The sequence below is a fragment of the Capra hircus genome, chromosome 25, assembly GCF_001704415.2.
Source record: "Capra hircus breed San Clemente chromosome 25, ASM170441v1, whole genome shotgun sequence".
NCBI lineage: Eukaryota > Metazoa > Chordata > Mammalia > Artiodactyla > Bovidae > Capra > Capra hircus.
In genome coordinates, this window is record NC_030832.1 from 1,394,914 (window position 1) to 1,408,397 (window position 13,484).

The 13,484-nt window shown below is 60.8% G+C and overlaps 1 protein-coding gene across 2 annotated transcripts; it reads right to left on the reverse strand.

Annotated features, from left to right (window-relative positions):
- HS3ST6 (heparan sulfate-glucosamine 3-sulfotransferase 6) lies at window positions 1,537-7,681 on the reverse strand. 2 transcript variants are annotated; one of them, XM_018041064.1, is made up of 2 exons: window positions 7,216-7,681; window positions 1,537-2,285 (listed from the first exon to the last, which is right to left on the reverse strand). In XM_018041064.1, the coding sequence occupies exons 1-2, from the start codon at window positions 7,596-7,598 to the stop codon at window positions 1,670-1,672; spliced, it is 999 nt and encodes a 332-aa protein (XP_017896553.1). In that variant the 5' UTR covers window positions 7,599-7,681; the 3' UTR covers window positions 1,537-1,669. The 2 variants fall into 2 exon arrangements, with proteins under 2 accessions (XP_017896553.1, XP_017896552.1); XM_018041063.1 differs by having other exon boundaries at window positions 7,186-7,678.

Sequence of the window (13,484 nt, forward strand, 5' to 3'; positions counted from 1 at the left end):
GGGTTTTAAAATAATAGCATCTGGGTTACTCTGAAGATGCCCCTCTGGCTGCCATGTGTGCAGAGTGCTCATCGCAGGAAAACAGAAGAGGTGCCCCTGGAGCTGTCCACTCAGGAGGTGGTGAAAGTCTGCACAAGGGTATGTCCTGGGAGAAGAAGAAACACGCAAGGTCCAGGCTGGCCACAGGGCCAGTGGTCAGGGCTGTCTGCCTCCCCTCTTGCCCTGTGCCAGCCCTAATTGGGAAACTGGGGAGTGGGGCAGAGCTGCCAAGGCTGGTGCTCGCCACCCAGCAGGATTCCAGAGCAGGGTGTCACCCCTCCTCACCATTGTGACAAGCCAGCCCTCCCCCACACCCAGATCAGGAGTCTGACTCTGGGGGGATGGGGCTGTGGGCATGTCCACATCCACCCACGTCTGCCACCATGTTTCCACCAGCCCTGGCCCAGCCTGGCCATTTGACACGGACCCAAGGACTGGACCAGGGTGTGCCAGGCCTGGGCCTAAGGGGTCCAGGAGATCACAGTCAGGACAGCTGGTGGGCACCTGGCAGACAGCACTATGGCCAGGGGCAGGTGAAAATCATTACTGAGGGGGCCCTGGGTTTCTGGGGTCTGGCCTAGCCTGGTTAAGAGCCGAGCTGGCAGCTGGGCTGCAGCTGGGCATTCTTGCTTGTCCATCCTCAGGGGAGGAAGTTGGATAAACACCACAGAAGTGGGGCTCAGAGGGCCGGGGGAGTGGGCGTGCCCTGCAGAGTCTGGTGGGTGGGGCCTGTGATGGTCAGAGCCTGGGGGGTGATGCAAGGCTGTGCAGGGAGCTGCCTGGAGGCTGTCAGAAGAACCACTCTGCACGCAGGAGTCCCCCACACCCGCTGTCTGGAGAGTCCACCAGGTTTTAAGGAACAGGTGTCCACTGGGCATAGGGACACAGAGTGAGCTGGGATCACGGGTGCAGCCTGGAGAGCCGCACAGACTCATCTCAGGTGGGCAAGCTGGGGCCTCTGCTTCCCCACCTGGAACAGGGGACGGCCCAGCTCGGCCTCCCAGGGCTGAGAAGAGAGCCTGAGGGTGGTCTCCAGAGTCACCAGGGCAGAGCTGTTTGTCACCAAGCGGGCCCCTAACCTCTCTGAGCCTAAGTTGCTCGCTTGTGACAGGCAGCCAAGCTCACTGCCCACCTCAAGGGATGGATAAGGATCGGGTTTCTGTCCACTCCTGGTATGGATGGTCCCCGGTCAGGTTAGCCGGTATGATTGTCCCCAACCCCAGAGGGTCTGACCTGGTGACTTAGATGGTCAAGACTCTGCTTGCAATGCAGGAAACCCAGGTTCAACCCCTGGGTCGGGAAGATCCCCTGGAGAAAGGAATGGCAACTCACTTAAATATTCTTGCCTGGAGAAGCCTATGGACAGAGGAGCCTGATGGGCTACAGTCTATGGGGTCCCAAAGAGTCAGACACGACTGAGCGACTTTCACTTTCCACTTCTACCTCCAGGAGGTGGCACCTCCAGCCCCAGCCTCCAACCCTCAAGGGCTCCTAGAAGAACACAGATGTCAACTTTATTTTGTAAATATTTCTCTCTGCCCAGCGTGTGCCCAGGGTCTGCTCTGGCCGGGTGACGGGCATAAATTAAGGTCACTGAGCGTCCCCAGGCAGGGCGTGGGCCCAGGCCCCATCAGTCCCAGCCGAAGTCCTGGCCGGTCATCTGGTAGAACTTGCGGTTGAAGGGCCGGTAGAAGGCTCGCAGGCGCTGGACCACGGCCTCGGGCACGCGAGGGTGCGGCCGGCCCTTGGACTTGCCCAGGCAGTGCGGCCGGCCGCTGCCCTGCGCCTTCTTGAGGCAGGGGAAGCCCTTGGTGGCGTTGAAGTAGAAGTGCTTGTCTGTGACGACCCGCTTGAGGCCCAGGAAGTCCTGCACACGGCCCAGCTCCCCAGCGGGGTCGCTGACCAGGCGCTCGCCGCTGACGAAGAGGAAGCGGGACAGCGGGAAGTAGCGCAGCCAGTTGTCCAGGTGCTGCGCGTACAGTCCAATGCGCACAGCGCTCCAGGCCGTGTCCACGGGGCCCAGGCCGCGGCGGAAGGCTAGGGCGCCAAAGCTGGGCAGGCCTGGGGTCTTGGAGAGGGTCTGCGCGTAGTCGGAAATGGCCCGGGTCACAGGGTTCCGCACAACCACGATCAGCTTGGTGGCTGGGGACATGCTGTGGATGCGGCGTGGAGCCTCCCGTGTCACGAAGTAGCTGGGGGTCTTCTCCAGGGTGATCTGCCCGTCCAGGGTGCGGGGCATCAGGCTCCTGCGTGACGGAGTGTGGAGAGGAGGCATGAATGAGTGCTGGCCCTCCTCCCACACTAGATCTGCCCCAGGGCCAGGACTAACCTACCCCGCCAGGGGAGCCCCAAACCTACAAGGTAGCTGAGCCTCCCCTTTGCCCACCCTGCCAGGCCCACCCATCCAAAGTGCCTGCATGGGCAGCCTGGGGTGTGGGCCATGAGGGTGCTCAGCCTCAGCTCAGGCTGGAAGTGGGGCCCATCCTGCAAGGCTGCTCACACCCCCACAGGGCTCAGCTGCACCCCAACCCTGACACGGGTGCCTCTCACCCCAGACCTGGTGCTCATGAGGCCAGGGGCCCCAGGCCTACCACCCACAAGGCTCCACCTGTCCCCCCTACCCCCGTAGGCCCCTGCACTGTAATTACCCTCGTCACACTCTCATTAAGTGGCTCATGGCGTCCCCTGAATTAGGTCATTAGTTATTGACCAGTGTCCCCAGCAAAGGGTGTCCCGCCTTCCTCTCCATCACTCCCCCGCATCGCCCCTCCCCGCCTCTGAAGGCAGCCCTGCTAATTCTCCCCAACCTGCTCCCCACCCCCCAGAAAGCCGAAACCCACAGCCCAGCCCAGGACACTGCAGACGTTAGTGAGGCGGCCTGAGGACCCATCTCAGCCACTAGGGCTGCCCAGACCCCTCTGGGAACCCAGAGCACAGGGCTACCTGCAGCCTTCTCAGCAGTCCCCTCTCTCTGGCCCAGGGCTGGGGGCACTGATCCTATCCCAGGGCAGGTGACAGCGCCCTGACCACCCCAACCATGGAGAAGCCCTCCTAGCACCCCGCCCTGGCAGCGTCCCGAGGCCACCCTGCCAACCTGGTAGAGCTGGGTGGGGTGGGGCAGGGTGCAGCGGTAGGGCCAGCTGAGCAAACAGCTCCGAGGGAGGGCAGGGAACTAGGTCAACAGAGGCAGAGGCTGGGACCTGCGCTCCAGAGGCGGGGGGGTCTCTGCCCACTTCTCTGACAGAGCTGCTCTGCCCCCGCGGACAGCCCCTAGGACCGGCCCCCGCAGGAGGGTGGCACACAGGACAGGACTGAGGTCTCAGCCAGCCTAGCGACCCCAGACTCGGCCCCGGGAGGCAGGCCACTCTTCTGCTCTGCCGGGTGGGCAGACACATGAGTTGGGGTACCAGCTTGGAGGATGCTGATGTCAGGAGTGGAGAACGTGCATGTGGGGGTCCCGGGGGTCCTGCCTCTCCCCCGACACCCCTGTTTGGCTCGGGAGCTGCCCCCATCCCTTGAAATAAAGCCCTGGGCAGAGCCAGTCTACAGAAGTCATGGGGGACAATTCTGCTCCCCCACGTCCCAGGAGTGAGCTGGGACTCCTTCCACACCAGTCACTGCCCCATCTATAGACAGGCACACTGAGGTTCAGAGACGGAGCAGGAAGAGCTAGGGAGGGCATGGGCTCCCACCCCACCCCTGTGTTGCAGCTGCTGGGAGGCGGGTGTCAGCCCGGAATGCAGGTGGGGACTGCAGGGTGAGTTCAAAGAGACCGGTGGTGGGGACAAGGCCCAGGGCCGAGTCCAGGGCTGCAGCCTGGGATGGCCAGCTCAGGGAACCCCTCTTCCCACAAGAGGGAGGCCAGAAGGAGGGGTGTTCCCCACACTGGACCTCGACCCTGAGACCCACAGACAGAAGCCAGTGTCCACAGACCCCACCAGAAGTCAGCGTCCCCCGCAGGGAGGGAACCAGCCCTGACCACTCCAGGCCCCTCCTCACCGACTGATACCCCTTCCCATCCGCTTCCTCCCAGGTGCCTGGTGACCCCAGGAGCACCCTCTCTCGGTCCCCAGACAGGCCGCCCAATTTTGAGCAGCCAGCCCCACCCCCTCACGCCTCGGGGGAGGGGCTGCAAGGAAGCCAGGGAGACAGATGGGCCTTAGTGCCCATTGCTGCTTTCTCTCCAAGGAAGAGGAAGGTACCCCACCGTGGAAGAGGGATGGGATGGGGTGGGGTGCCCACTCTTGCCACACAGCAGCTTGGAAAGCTAAGATCTTTGGGATCAATGACTTGCCCCCACCATGGGCCTCAGAAGCCAGACCCCCAGGCAGGCGGGCAGGAAGGAAGGTGAGGATGGGGACTCCTGGGGAGCGGGGGAGAAGGGGGAGAGGATGAGAGGGGCAGGACTCTGACCCCCCACGGCCAACATCTGACGGGCTGCTCCCCAACGCGGGCTCCCTGCTCATCTGGTCTGCATTTCCCTGCGGCTTCCATCCAGCTTGGGTGACTCCCCCGCTCTGTCTTTGCCTCAGGATGCCCCTCTGCCTTGGGGGGCCATCCATGCCCGGCTCAGCTCCCCCTCTTCCCCAGACCCCTCTCTGTCTCAGTCTCCCTCCACCTCAGCGCCCCTCCTCCATGTCTCACACCTCCCTGGGCCCCATCCCACGGGCCCTGGGACTCATCAGGAACCAGCTAGGGTTCCCACGTGAAACAGGACAGTGCCAGGAGTCAAGGGGGTTCCCGGACCTGCACCCCTCCTGGTCTGTCTGCTTTTCCAAAATGCCACAGTCAGAGTACAGTCCCCACTTGCCCCCAGACACGGCACTCCTGCTGAACTGAGATTTTGGGGTGTTTGTGTGGCCCCAGCCTCTGCCAGACAGAAGGTGATCAGTGAGTCAGCGGATGGAAGAACAAGGGCTGTATGAGACACTTGAGGGGCTCAGCCCCCAAGGAGGAGGACTCTCAAGAGCCTGACGGAGGAGGTGAGGCCCGGGGAGGGCGACTGATTTGGCCAAGGTCAGCTTTGAGCAGCCCAGGACGCTTGCCGAGGCCAAAGGAAGGGCCCAAGACACCGCCTGGTCACAGTCCAGAAGGAACGAGTGTCCCCAAAACTCAACTGGGGCACTAGCCACTCTTCTGCTCACTGCTCCAAACCACCGCCCAGAAAGAGCCCTGGAGGCTGGGTCCAGGGTCCTGAGAGCAGACCTGACCGGGGGTTAGGCATCCTCTTTGCAGCTAGGGAGACTGAAGCGGGGGTGGGATTTCAGAGGCTCACTGCACACACACGGTTGGCTGGAAGGACAGTCAGGTTCAGGGACACAGATATCTGTGAGCAACACCAAGCCCAGCTGTGCACGTGTCGGCACGTCCCTTGGAGGGCATGTGGACACATGTCCTCCAGAAGCGCAGGCCTGCACCAGCAGTGAGAGGTCAGCGCTAGCCAGCCCCAAGGGACAGCTCCGGATTAGAGGGACAGGAGGGACGGTGCCGCCCTTCCCCTACAGAGGCTGGGCGAAGGAAGGACTCTTCCTCCACCACTTAAACAGAGAAGAATCACCCCGCCCCTCATCTCGGGCCTCAGGGATGCCAGGGACCCAAGAACCCCTCCCTAGAGCTGAAGACCTGACCTGGAGTCTGGGTCCAGCTGGCTTCCTCTCAGGCCCCTTAGGGTCCCCAGACCAGTCCCCCAAAGCTGGAGTGTGTGCCCAGGGAGGGCCCGTCTGGATGGGGGTCTCAAGATCCCCAGCTCTTTGAGAACACTTTTAGGTCTAAACCCAGCTCCAGACACCCCTGCAGCCCCTCCCTCGTTAGCCTATCCGGGCCGAGCTCTAAGGTTTGCACTTTGGTTACCAATGTGTCCTCCCCCACCTTCCCCTTCCCCTCCTCCCTCCCCTCTCCCTCTTCCTCCTGTGCACAGAAGTGGTAAATGAAGGATGTTCTGGGACGCTGGAGCACTGTCAGAGTGGGCAGTGGCCGAGAATGCAGGGATTCAGACACTCGGGTCCAAGGATGGACCCACCTCCCCCATCACCACACAACTTCCCAGACCCCTAAACGCAGCCATCCTTCAGAGTTCAGGAGCCAGACCCACCCCCCACCCCCACCCCCCGCCCCCGTTCTCAGTGGGAACCCTGCAAATCCTTGAGTGATTCTGATGCAAAAAGCAAAGATTAAAAGGGGATGAAAGCAGGGTGGAGTCTGGGTACAGAAAGCCTGGTAAACATGGAGGTCAAGAGTCTGGGTCCTGCCACCCCCCACTTGCTGCTTGTTCACCAGATGACTGCGGGCAGGGTCCTCGCTGGCCCTTAGGGGCTAGGTTTGGGCTCAGGGATGAGGTGGGTGCCACAGGGAGTGGGGTGACTCACTCTCCATCTGTAAGCTCTCATTTTCCGAAAGGAAAGTATAGGACACCGAGGCAGCAGGCCGGGCCTCACTCACTCCGCAGGGAGGGGCCAGTGTTCGATCAGCCACCAGGACAGGCTACTTCAGTGGGGGCTGGTGTCCCCCTCATTCCTCCACCCCACAAAGGCCATACCGGGTGGGAGTGAGGGCGGCTACAGAGCCCCATGACATGAAGTTGGGGTCCCAGTTCCCATCCCTGGACACTGACTCAAAGGCACCCTCCTCTTTTGTAAAGGCCAGACTTTCTCCAGACCCCCAGGACTGAGGAGAAGGATTCCTCTTTCCAGGATCAGGGATCTTGGAGTGGGAATGGGGTGACAGATACTTCTAGGAGGCTGCAAGGAAGTGGGAGGCCCTTGCATAAGGTAATTGACCAGAGTTTAGACAGGCTTTCCTTCCCCGAGTGATGCGGCAGAGAGGCGCGACTGAGCACGAAGCATTTCCAAAGCGCCTCAGACCCCAGTGGCTCGAAACTACTCAGCCGGAATCACACTCTAACCCCCTAGCCAAGGCTTTCCCCGGAGTTTTCAAAGTTTCTTGGAGCCCACGGCCACTCATCTTCTTTTCCGTAAAATCCGCTGCAGGAAGTCAAATCTCAACCCGCACGCAGGTTGGTCTCAGCCCCAGAAGACACCCGGAGTCCTCGCCCCGCCGCGTCCCCAGCGAGGCCCCTGGAGCACACCACGCCGTTTCCCGAAGGCACCCGCCAGGAAACCGATGGGGCCGACGGGCCCGGGCGCTCACCGGTACCAGGCGAGGCCGCGCTCGTAGCACCTGTCGAAGAAGTGGGGCTCCGAGCCGAGCGCGCGGATGTCGGGGTGCAGCCGCAGGAACTCCAGCAGGGCGCGCGTGCCGCCCTTCTTCACGCCCACGATGAGGGCCTGCGGGAAGCGCCGCCGACCCGAGCCACTGGCCACGGGCAGACCGGGCGCCCCGGGGCTGCGGGATGCGCGGGGCGGCTCGGCGCGCGCAGGGGCCGGCGCGGGGACCCGGCCGGCCGGCGGGCAGCGTCCAGGGAGGGCGCAGAGGCAGTAGGCGCCGAGAACCAGCGCGGCGAACAGCACAGGCGCACGGGACGCCCGAAGCGCGGCTCCGGGCCCTCCCACGGTGCCCTGGCCGCCCCCGGCCCCGCCGGCCAGGCCGCCGCTACCTGCCATGGGGCCGCACCGCGCCCAGGCCTGCGAGCGCGGGCTGCAGGAGGGCGCACATCCCCGCCAGCGCCGCGCGCAGCCCGCCGGCGCCGGGCTTCTGCTCTGTGCCCCGCTGCCGGGTCTTCTGCGAGCGGGGCGGGACCGGCGCGAGGGCGGGAGGCCCCGCCCCGCCCAGAGGCCCCGCCCCGCCTAGACCACGGCTCATCCCTGGACGCGCCAGCACCCACGGGCGGGACTCGGAGCCTCAGAGACTAGCCTGACACGCCCTCTCGGAGACCCCAGGCCCCAGCCCGCTCGGGATGCGGCTGCGGCGGCCGCAGGACGGTGACAGGACTGCGCTGCTGTCCAAAGGACCCGCTCCTGCAGGGCCGATCGCCGCCCCGGGCGGCGCGGCAGGTGCGCGGGCGGAGCAAGTCGGTCAAGGTGGCTCGCGGTTCCGGTCCTGGTGCTCAGAGGGGCTCCGGGAAGGTGGGAGGTCTGCGGCGGGAACCCGGCGCACCTTGTTGACAATGGGTTTACTATTGCCCTGAGCCAGGGTCACAGACAGGGCGGTTGGAGAGGACTAGCCAAGTTGATTACCATTTTAAAGTCTGGGAGAGATGCTCAGGGGAAACAGGCCCGGTGAAGTTCAGACCTCAGTCTCCTGAGCCTTTCCACCTGTCTGTATGTGCAGCCTAGTCTCCCGGTGTCCCCCTGGGATGTCAGTGACCCATCTCTGACGCTGGTGAAGCGGCTGTATTGGAGATGTGAAGGATTCAGGAGACATATCTGTGCTGGGGAAACCAGAAGGAGCAGGTGTCCTTTGAGAGAGCTTCCTCTGAGGGGCAGGGAGACTCAGGGCCCATCCCAGTAGAGACCTGCTGGGCGCTGGACACTCAGGGAGCTTTCTGATCCCCCAGGCCCACTGAGCCCCTAGCACAGCACAAGGAAGGCCGGCCAGGAGAGGGCGAGCCAGCCCCCGGGAAACACAGAATGGAACCTGTGTCCTCCCTTTGCCTGTTCCCCAGCCTTCCTGGCCTCAGGGCTGGGGCAGGTGGGCATAAACTCCTCGAAGAGGCCAGGCTTCCCCCAGCCAGTGCCCAGAGACCAACGCCCCAGCTTCTGCTGGTTAATGGGCCGCTCCTGGGCCTAATAGTATCCAGACCTAAGAGCACCCCTGGAGCACTTCCCCCGGGGCAGGGGCCTCCACGACCCACCTGCAGAGCCAAGGGGTGAAAACCACTGACCAGGGCCCCAGCCCAGTTCCCAGATGCCATACCTGCACCTGCTTGTCAAGGCAAGACTCAGCCAGGAGCCCCGTGGTCGGAGTGTTGCCACAGCACCATCTCAGGCGCATGCCAGCACACGCAGGGCCACAGGAAGTTCTTCTTCTGGTCTAGCTTAAAACAGGATTTGTTCCAGACAGTCTGGCTCTCGTTAGAGCCGCCCGCTCCACCTGCAGCACCCACCCACAACCTCAGCAACCACTTCTCAGGGCTCCAAACTCCAGCTTTAAACCCTGGTGGCCCCTCTGTCTCCCTGCCCCAGCACCAGCATTGGCTAGGCATTGGCTGCACTCCCCCTGGGAATGCCTTTCCCTTAGTCCCTGCCCTACACACGCACACACACACACACACACACACACACACACACACCTGTTTGGAGACTTTCCAGGAAGAATTCGCCAAGAACAGCAGGACGCTGAACACGCTGCGGGTTGGGGAGTGATGTCCAGGGACAACTGTCTGCTCAGTGTTTGGCAGCTGACCCCCTATCCCCACCCACCACCTGGCTCCCAGGTGAGTTGTCATTGTTCAGTCACTAAGTTGTGTCCGACTCTCTGTGGACTGCAGCACACCAGGCTTCCCTGTCCTTCACTCTCTTCTGGAGTTTGCTCAAACTCATATCCATCGAGTCGGTGATGTCATCCAACCATCTCATCCTCTGTCATCTCCTTCTCCTCTTGCCCTCAATCTTGCCCAGCATCAAGGACTTTTCCAATGAGTCAGCTCTTCACATCCTAGGTGGCCAAAGTATTGAAACTTCAGCTTCAGCGTCAGTCCTTCCAGTGAATATTCAGGGTGGATAGTTATTCCCTTCTCCAGGAAATCTTGCCAAACCAGGGATCGAACTTGGGTCTCCTGCATTTTAGGCGGATTCTTTACCATCTGAGCCATCAGGGAAGCCCTCTCAGGTGAGGGGTGGGCGCAGATCTGGGGACATCCAGGATGGCAGCCTTGGGATGTTTGTTCACCAGTGTATCCCCAGCACCCCATGGAGCCTGGTACCTGACAGGCACTCAATAAAGACCAGCCAGTGGAAGGATGGGAGTGGAGGGAGGGGCTGAGGAAGGATTTCTAGAGATGACGGTGAGGTAAGTGGCAGGACAGCATCCCAGTCGGCCAGGGGAAGGCTCAGCCTCAGAGAGCACAGTGATGGGAGCCGGTGGGGGGGTGGAGGACGTGTAGAGCCAAGGCCGTCCCAGGAGGTGGGTCCCAGCCTCCTCCTCCTCTAGAGCTTGCCCTCAGGCTCCTGCCAGCCAGACCTCTGGTCCCTAAAGTGGAAAACTCCATCCTGACTCTGAAGGAAGAGGTTCATTGAAACACAGTTCCTGTACCATGCAATTCGGCCATCTAATTTGGCCACCATTCTCAAATTCAACAGTTTTCAGCAAATTCAGTGTTATACAACCATCACCACAATGAATTCCAGAACATATTCATCACTCCAGAAAGAAATCCCATACCTGTTAGAAGCTCAGTTCAGTTCAGTCACTCAGTCGTGTCTGACTCTTTGCGACCCCATGGACTGCAGCACGCCAGGCTTCCGTGTCCATCACCAGCTCCCAGAGCTTGCTCAGACTCACGTCCATCGAGTCGGTGATGCCATCCAACCATCTCATCCTCTGTCATCCCCTTCTCCTGCCTTCAATCTTTCCCAACATCAGGGTCTTTTCCAGTGAGTCAGTTCTTCACATCAGGTGGCCAAAGTATTGGAGTTTCAGCTTCAGCATCAGTCCTTGCAATGAATATTCAGAACTGATTTCCTTTAGGATGAACTCGTTGACTCTCCTTGTAATCCAAGTTACTCCCAAGAGTCTTCTCCAGCACCACAGTTTAAAAGCATCAGTTCTCCGCTCACTCAGCCCCTGGCCACCACTATCTACTTTTTGTCTCTGAATCTGCCTCTTCTCCACGTATCACATACATGGGATCATACATTATATGACCTTTTGCAGCTGGCTTCTTTCACTCAGCATAGTGCGTTCAAGGGTCGTTTATACTGTGGTGTGAGTGCCAGTGCTTTGCTCTTTTCGTGGCTGCATAATACTCCTCTCTGTGGCTGGTCCACGCTGGTGAACACTTGCGCTTTTTCCCGCCTTTTGGTTACTGAGAATCATGCTGCTGTGAACGTTCATTTACAAAATCTCACATGAGCATAAGTTTCGTTTATGCTGGGTGTATACCTCGGAGTGAAATTGCCCGGTCAAATGGTAACTATGTTTATCCCTTTATGAAGAGTCCTCTTTCATTTTTTTTTTTTTTAACTATATGAAGCTTGTGGGGTCTTAGTTCCCCCACCAGGGACTGAACCAAGGAGCTGGCAGTGGAAGTGCCGGGTCCTAACCACTGGACCACCAGGGAACTCCCTGAAGAGTCCTTTTGAAGGTTAAATATGGAAGTTTCAGCATCTATGTCTCTGTACTCAACCTCAGGGCTGCTGCTTTCCCTCCTCCCCAGAATGTCTGAGTGGCCCCTCCACCCTGCCTTGCCATCAGAGTCCAGCCCCAGCTCCCCACTGGCTGTGTGACCTAGGGAGGGTGGATCAGCCCCTTTAAGCCCCATGGTGAAAAGTCACTTTGGGGCCCCAGAAGAGTAGGCCACGGGGACTCAGGGTGAGTGGCTGTCACTGTGCCCTGAGAGAGTGGCTTAACTGCTGCCCTGTCTGGTCACACTTCCTGTCCAGAAAAAAACAGAGGTCAACCAGGCCTTTCTGTCCAGTCTGATCTCCCCGGGAACCCCTTAGCTTTGAGGGCTCCGCATGGCCCAATTTCAATTCCTGTTTCACCTCATCTGGGTGCCCTGCCCAGGCAGGGGCCAGGCAAGAGTCCATCTGCTTACCCTCCCTGGCCAGCCATCAGACATGCAGAGGAGTTGGATCTAATATGGCAGAAGGGCCTGAGCAGGGAGCGTGTGGAAGAGGAGGTGGACTGAGCTGGGTCAAGCGCACAGCATCCCTGGGGGAGGGCCAGAGCAGGTGACCCCAGGAAGGGAGTCCCAGGAGCAAGGTCGTGGTGGATGGACAGTCCAGCCTGGCCTCAGAGGTCTATGAGCCAGCTATCCCAGCTGTGTCTGCGTCTCCTTCGCAGACGGTAATGATTTCCCTGCGGGCGATTTTGATCCCCATCTACCTCCTCCACCTACCCATGCACTCTGCAAGGCCAGGGATGGAGTCAGTCTTGATCCCTTCTGTGGCTCCATGCCTAAGCGTGGTGAGTGCTCACGACCCTTTGTTGAGTGGCTGAGTGACTGACTGCATGTGTGTCTGAGACAGTCTAGGTGTGGATCCCCCTCCTCCATGCTCCTCTCCTACCCAGGCTGTCCCCACCCCAGCCCAGGCCCCCAGAGGCAGTATCACAGGGTGTGCAGCTCTGCTCTGGAAAATGATTAATAACACCGTTCAGTCCCTCCCTCCATGGGGCACAGCTGGGGGAGATTTCACACATGCGGGGCTTCCAGAAACTTCCTCCCTGAGAACCACACCCTCACCCCCCAGACCCACAGCCCTCTGGGATTCCTCAGTCTGCGAGGGGAGCCGAGGGGAGGGGGCTGAGGCCGAGGGTGGGCCCAGCTGTCCTTGATTTGTGTGGGGTTTTTCCACTTCAGATGCCGGGTCTGCCCGAGCACATAGAGGATGCGGTTTCCTTCCCAGGGAGGCGCCCCTGAGCGACGTCTCCCCACCTACCCCACCCACCCCCAGAGCCCAGCTCAGTCTGGTAGGGAGTGAGGGCCAGGAGGCCATGGGGAGGGGGCCGCGCAGCACAGAGCCGGCAGCAAGGCTTCTCGGCGATGACGATGACAGCGGGCTCAGGCCAGCTCTGCCCCTCCCAGCGTGTGACCTGGGCAGGTAGCCAGCCTCTCTGAACTTCACTCTCCTACTTTAAGAGGCGGAGACGACACCAGCCCCCACCTCTCTGGGTGCCTGGCTTTCAAGTTCTTTATGATGCGGAGGCAGTGGGCACGTGACAGTGACTCTGGCGCAAGAAGGGGAGCCCTGAAGGTGCTCCCACCCTGGGAGCCCTGAGTACCTCTTAATTTGTCCTCCCGGGGACCAGGGCTGGAGAGGAAGGGCCTCCCTAGTCCCAGGGTGTCCCAGGGGGCACTAGTGGTAAAGAGCCGTGTTCCATCCCTGGTCGGGAATACGCCCTGGAGTAGAAAATGGCAACCCACTCCAGTATTCTTGCCTGGAGAATCCCATGGACAGAGGAGCCTGGTGGGCTGCAGTCCATGGGGTCACAGAGTCGGACACGACCGAAGCGACACAGCGGCAGCAGCAGGATCTTGTTCCCAGAGACCAGCTAAACGTGAGGACACAGAAGGACAGAAATGGTTGCAGGGCAGACAGGATTCCTAGGCGTGCGGACACGCTGCATGTTCACACTTATGCACCGAGCCTGCCTGGGGCCCCGGGGTTTGCCAGGAGGAGCCAGACCCGACTCCCGAGCCGGGATGGCCCCAGCTTGCCTCCAGCCACCCTCACCCCTCTCCCCTTTTCCTGGTGGGCACAGCAGAAAGAGGCCCTGCTTCCCCAGGAGAGGGCGGGGCTCCAAGCCCAGGACGCATAAGCGGGCCCTGCAAACTGCTTCCCGCCCACCAGCCTGGCCCAGCTCCGTTTATAACAGTCCTCATAGGC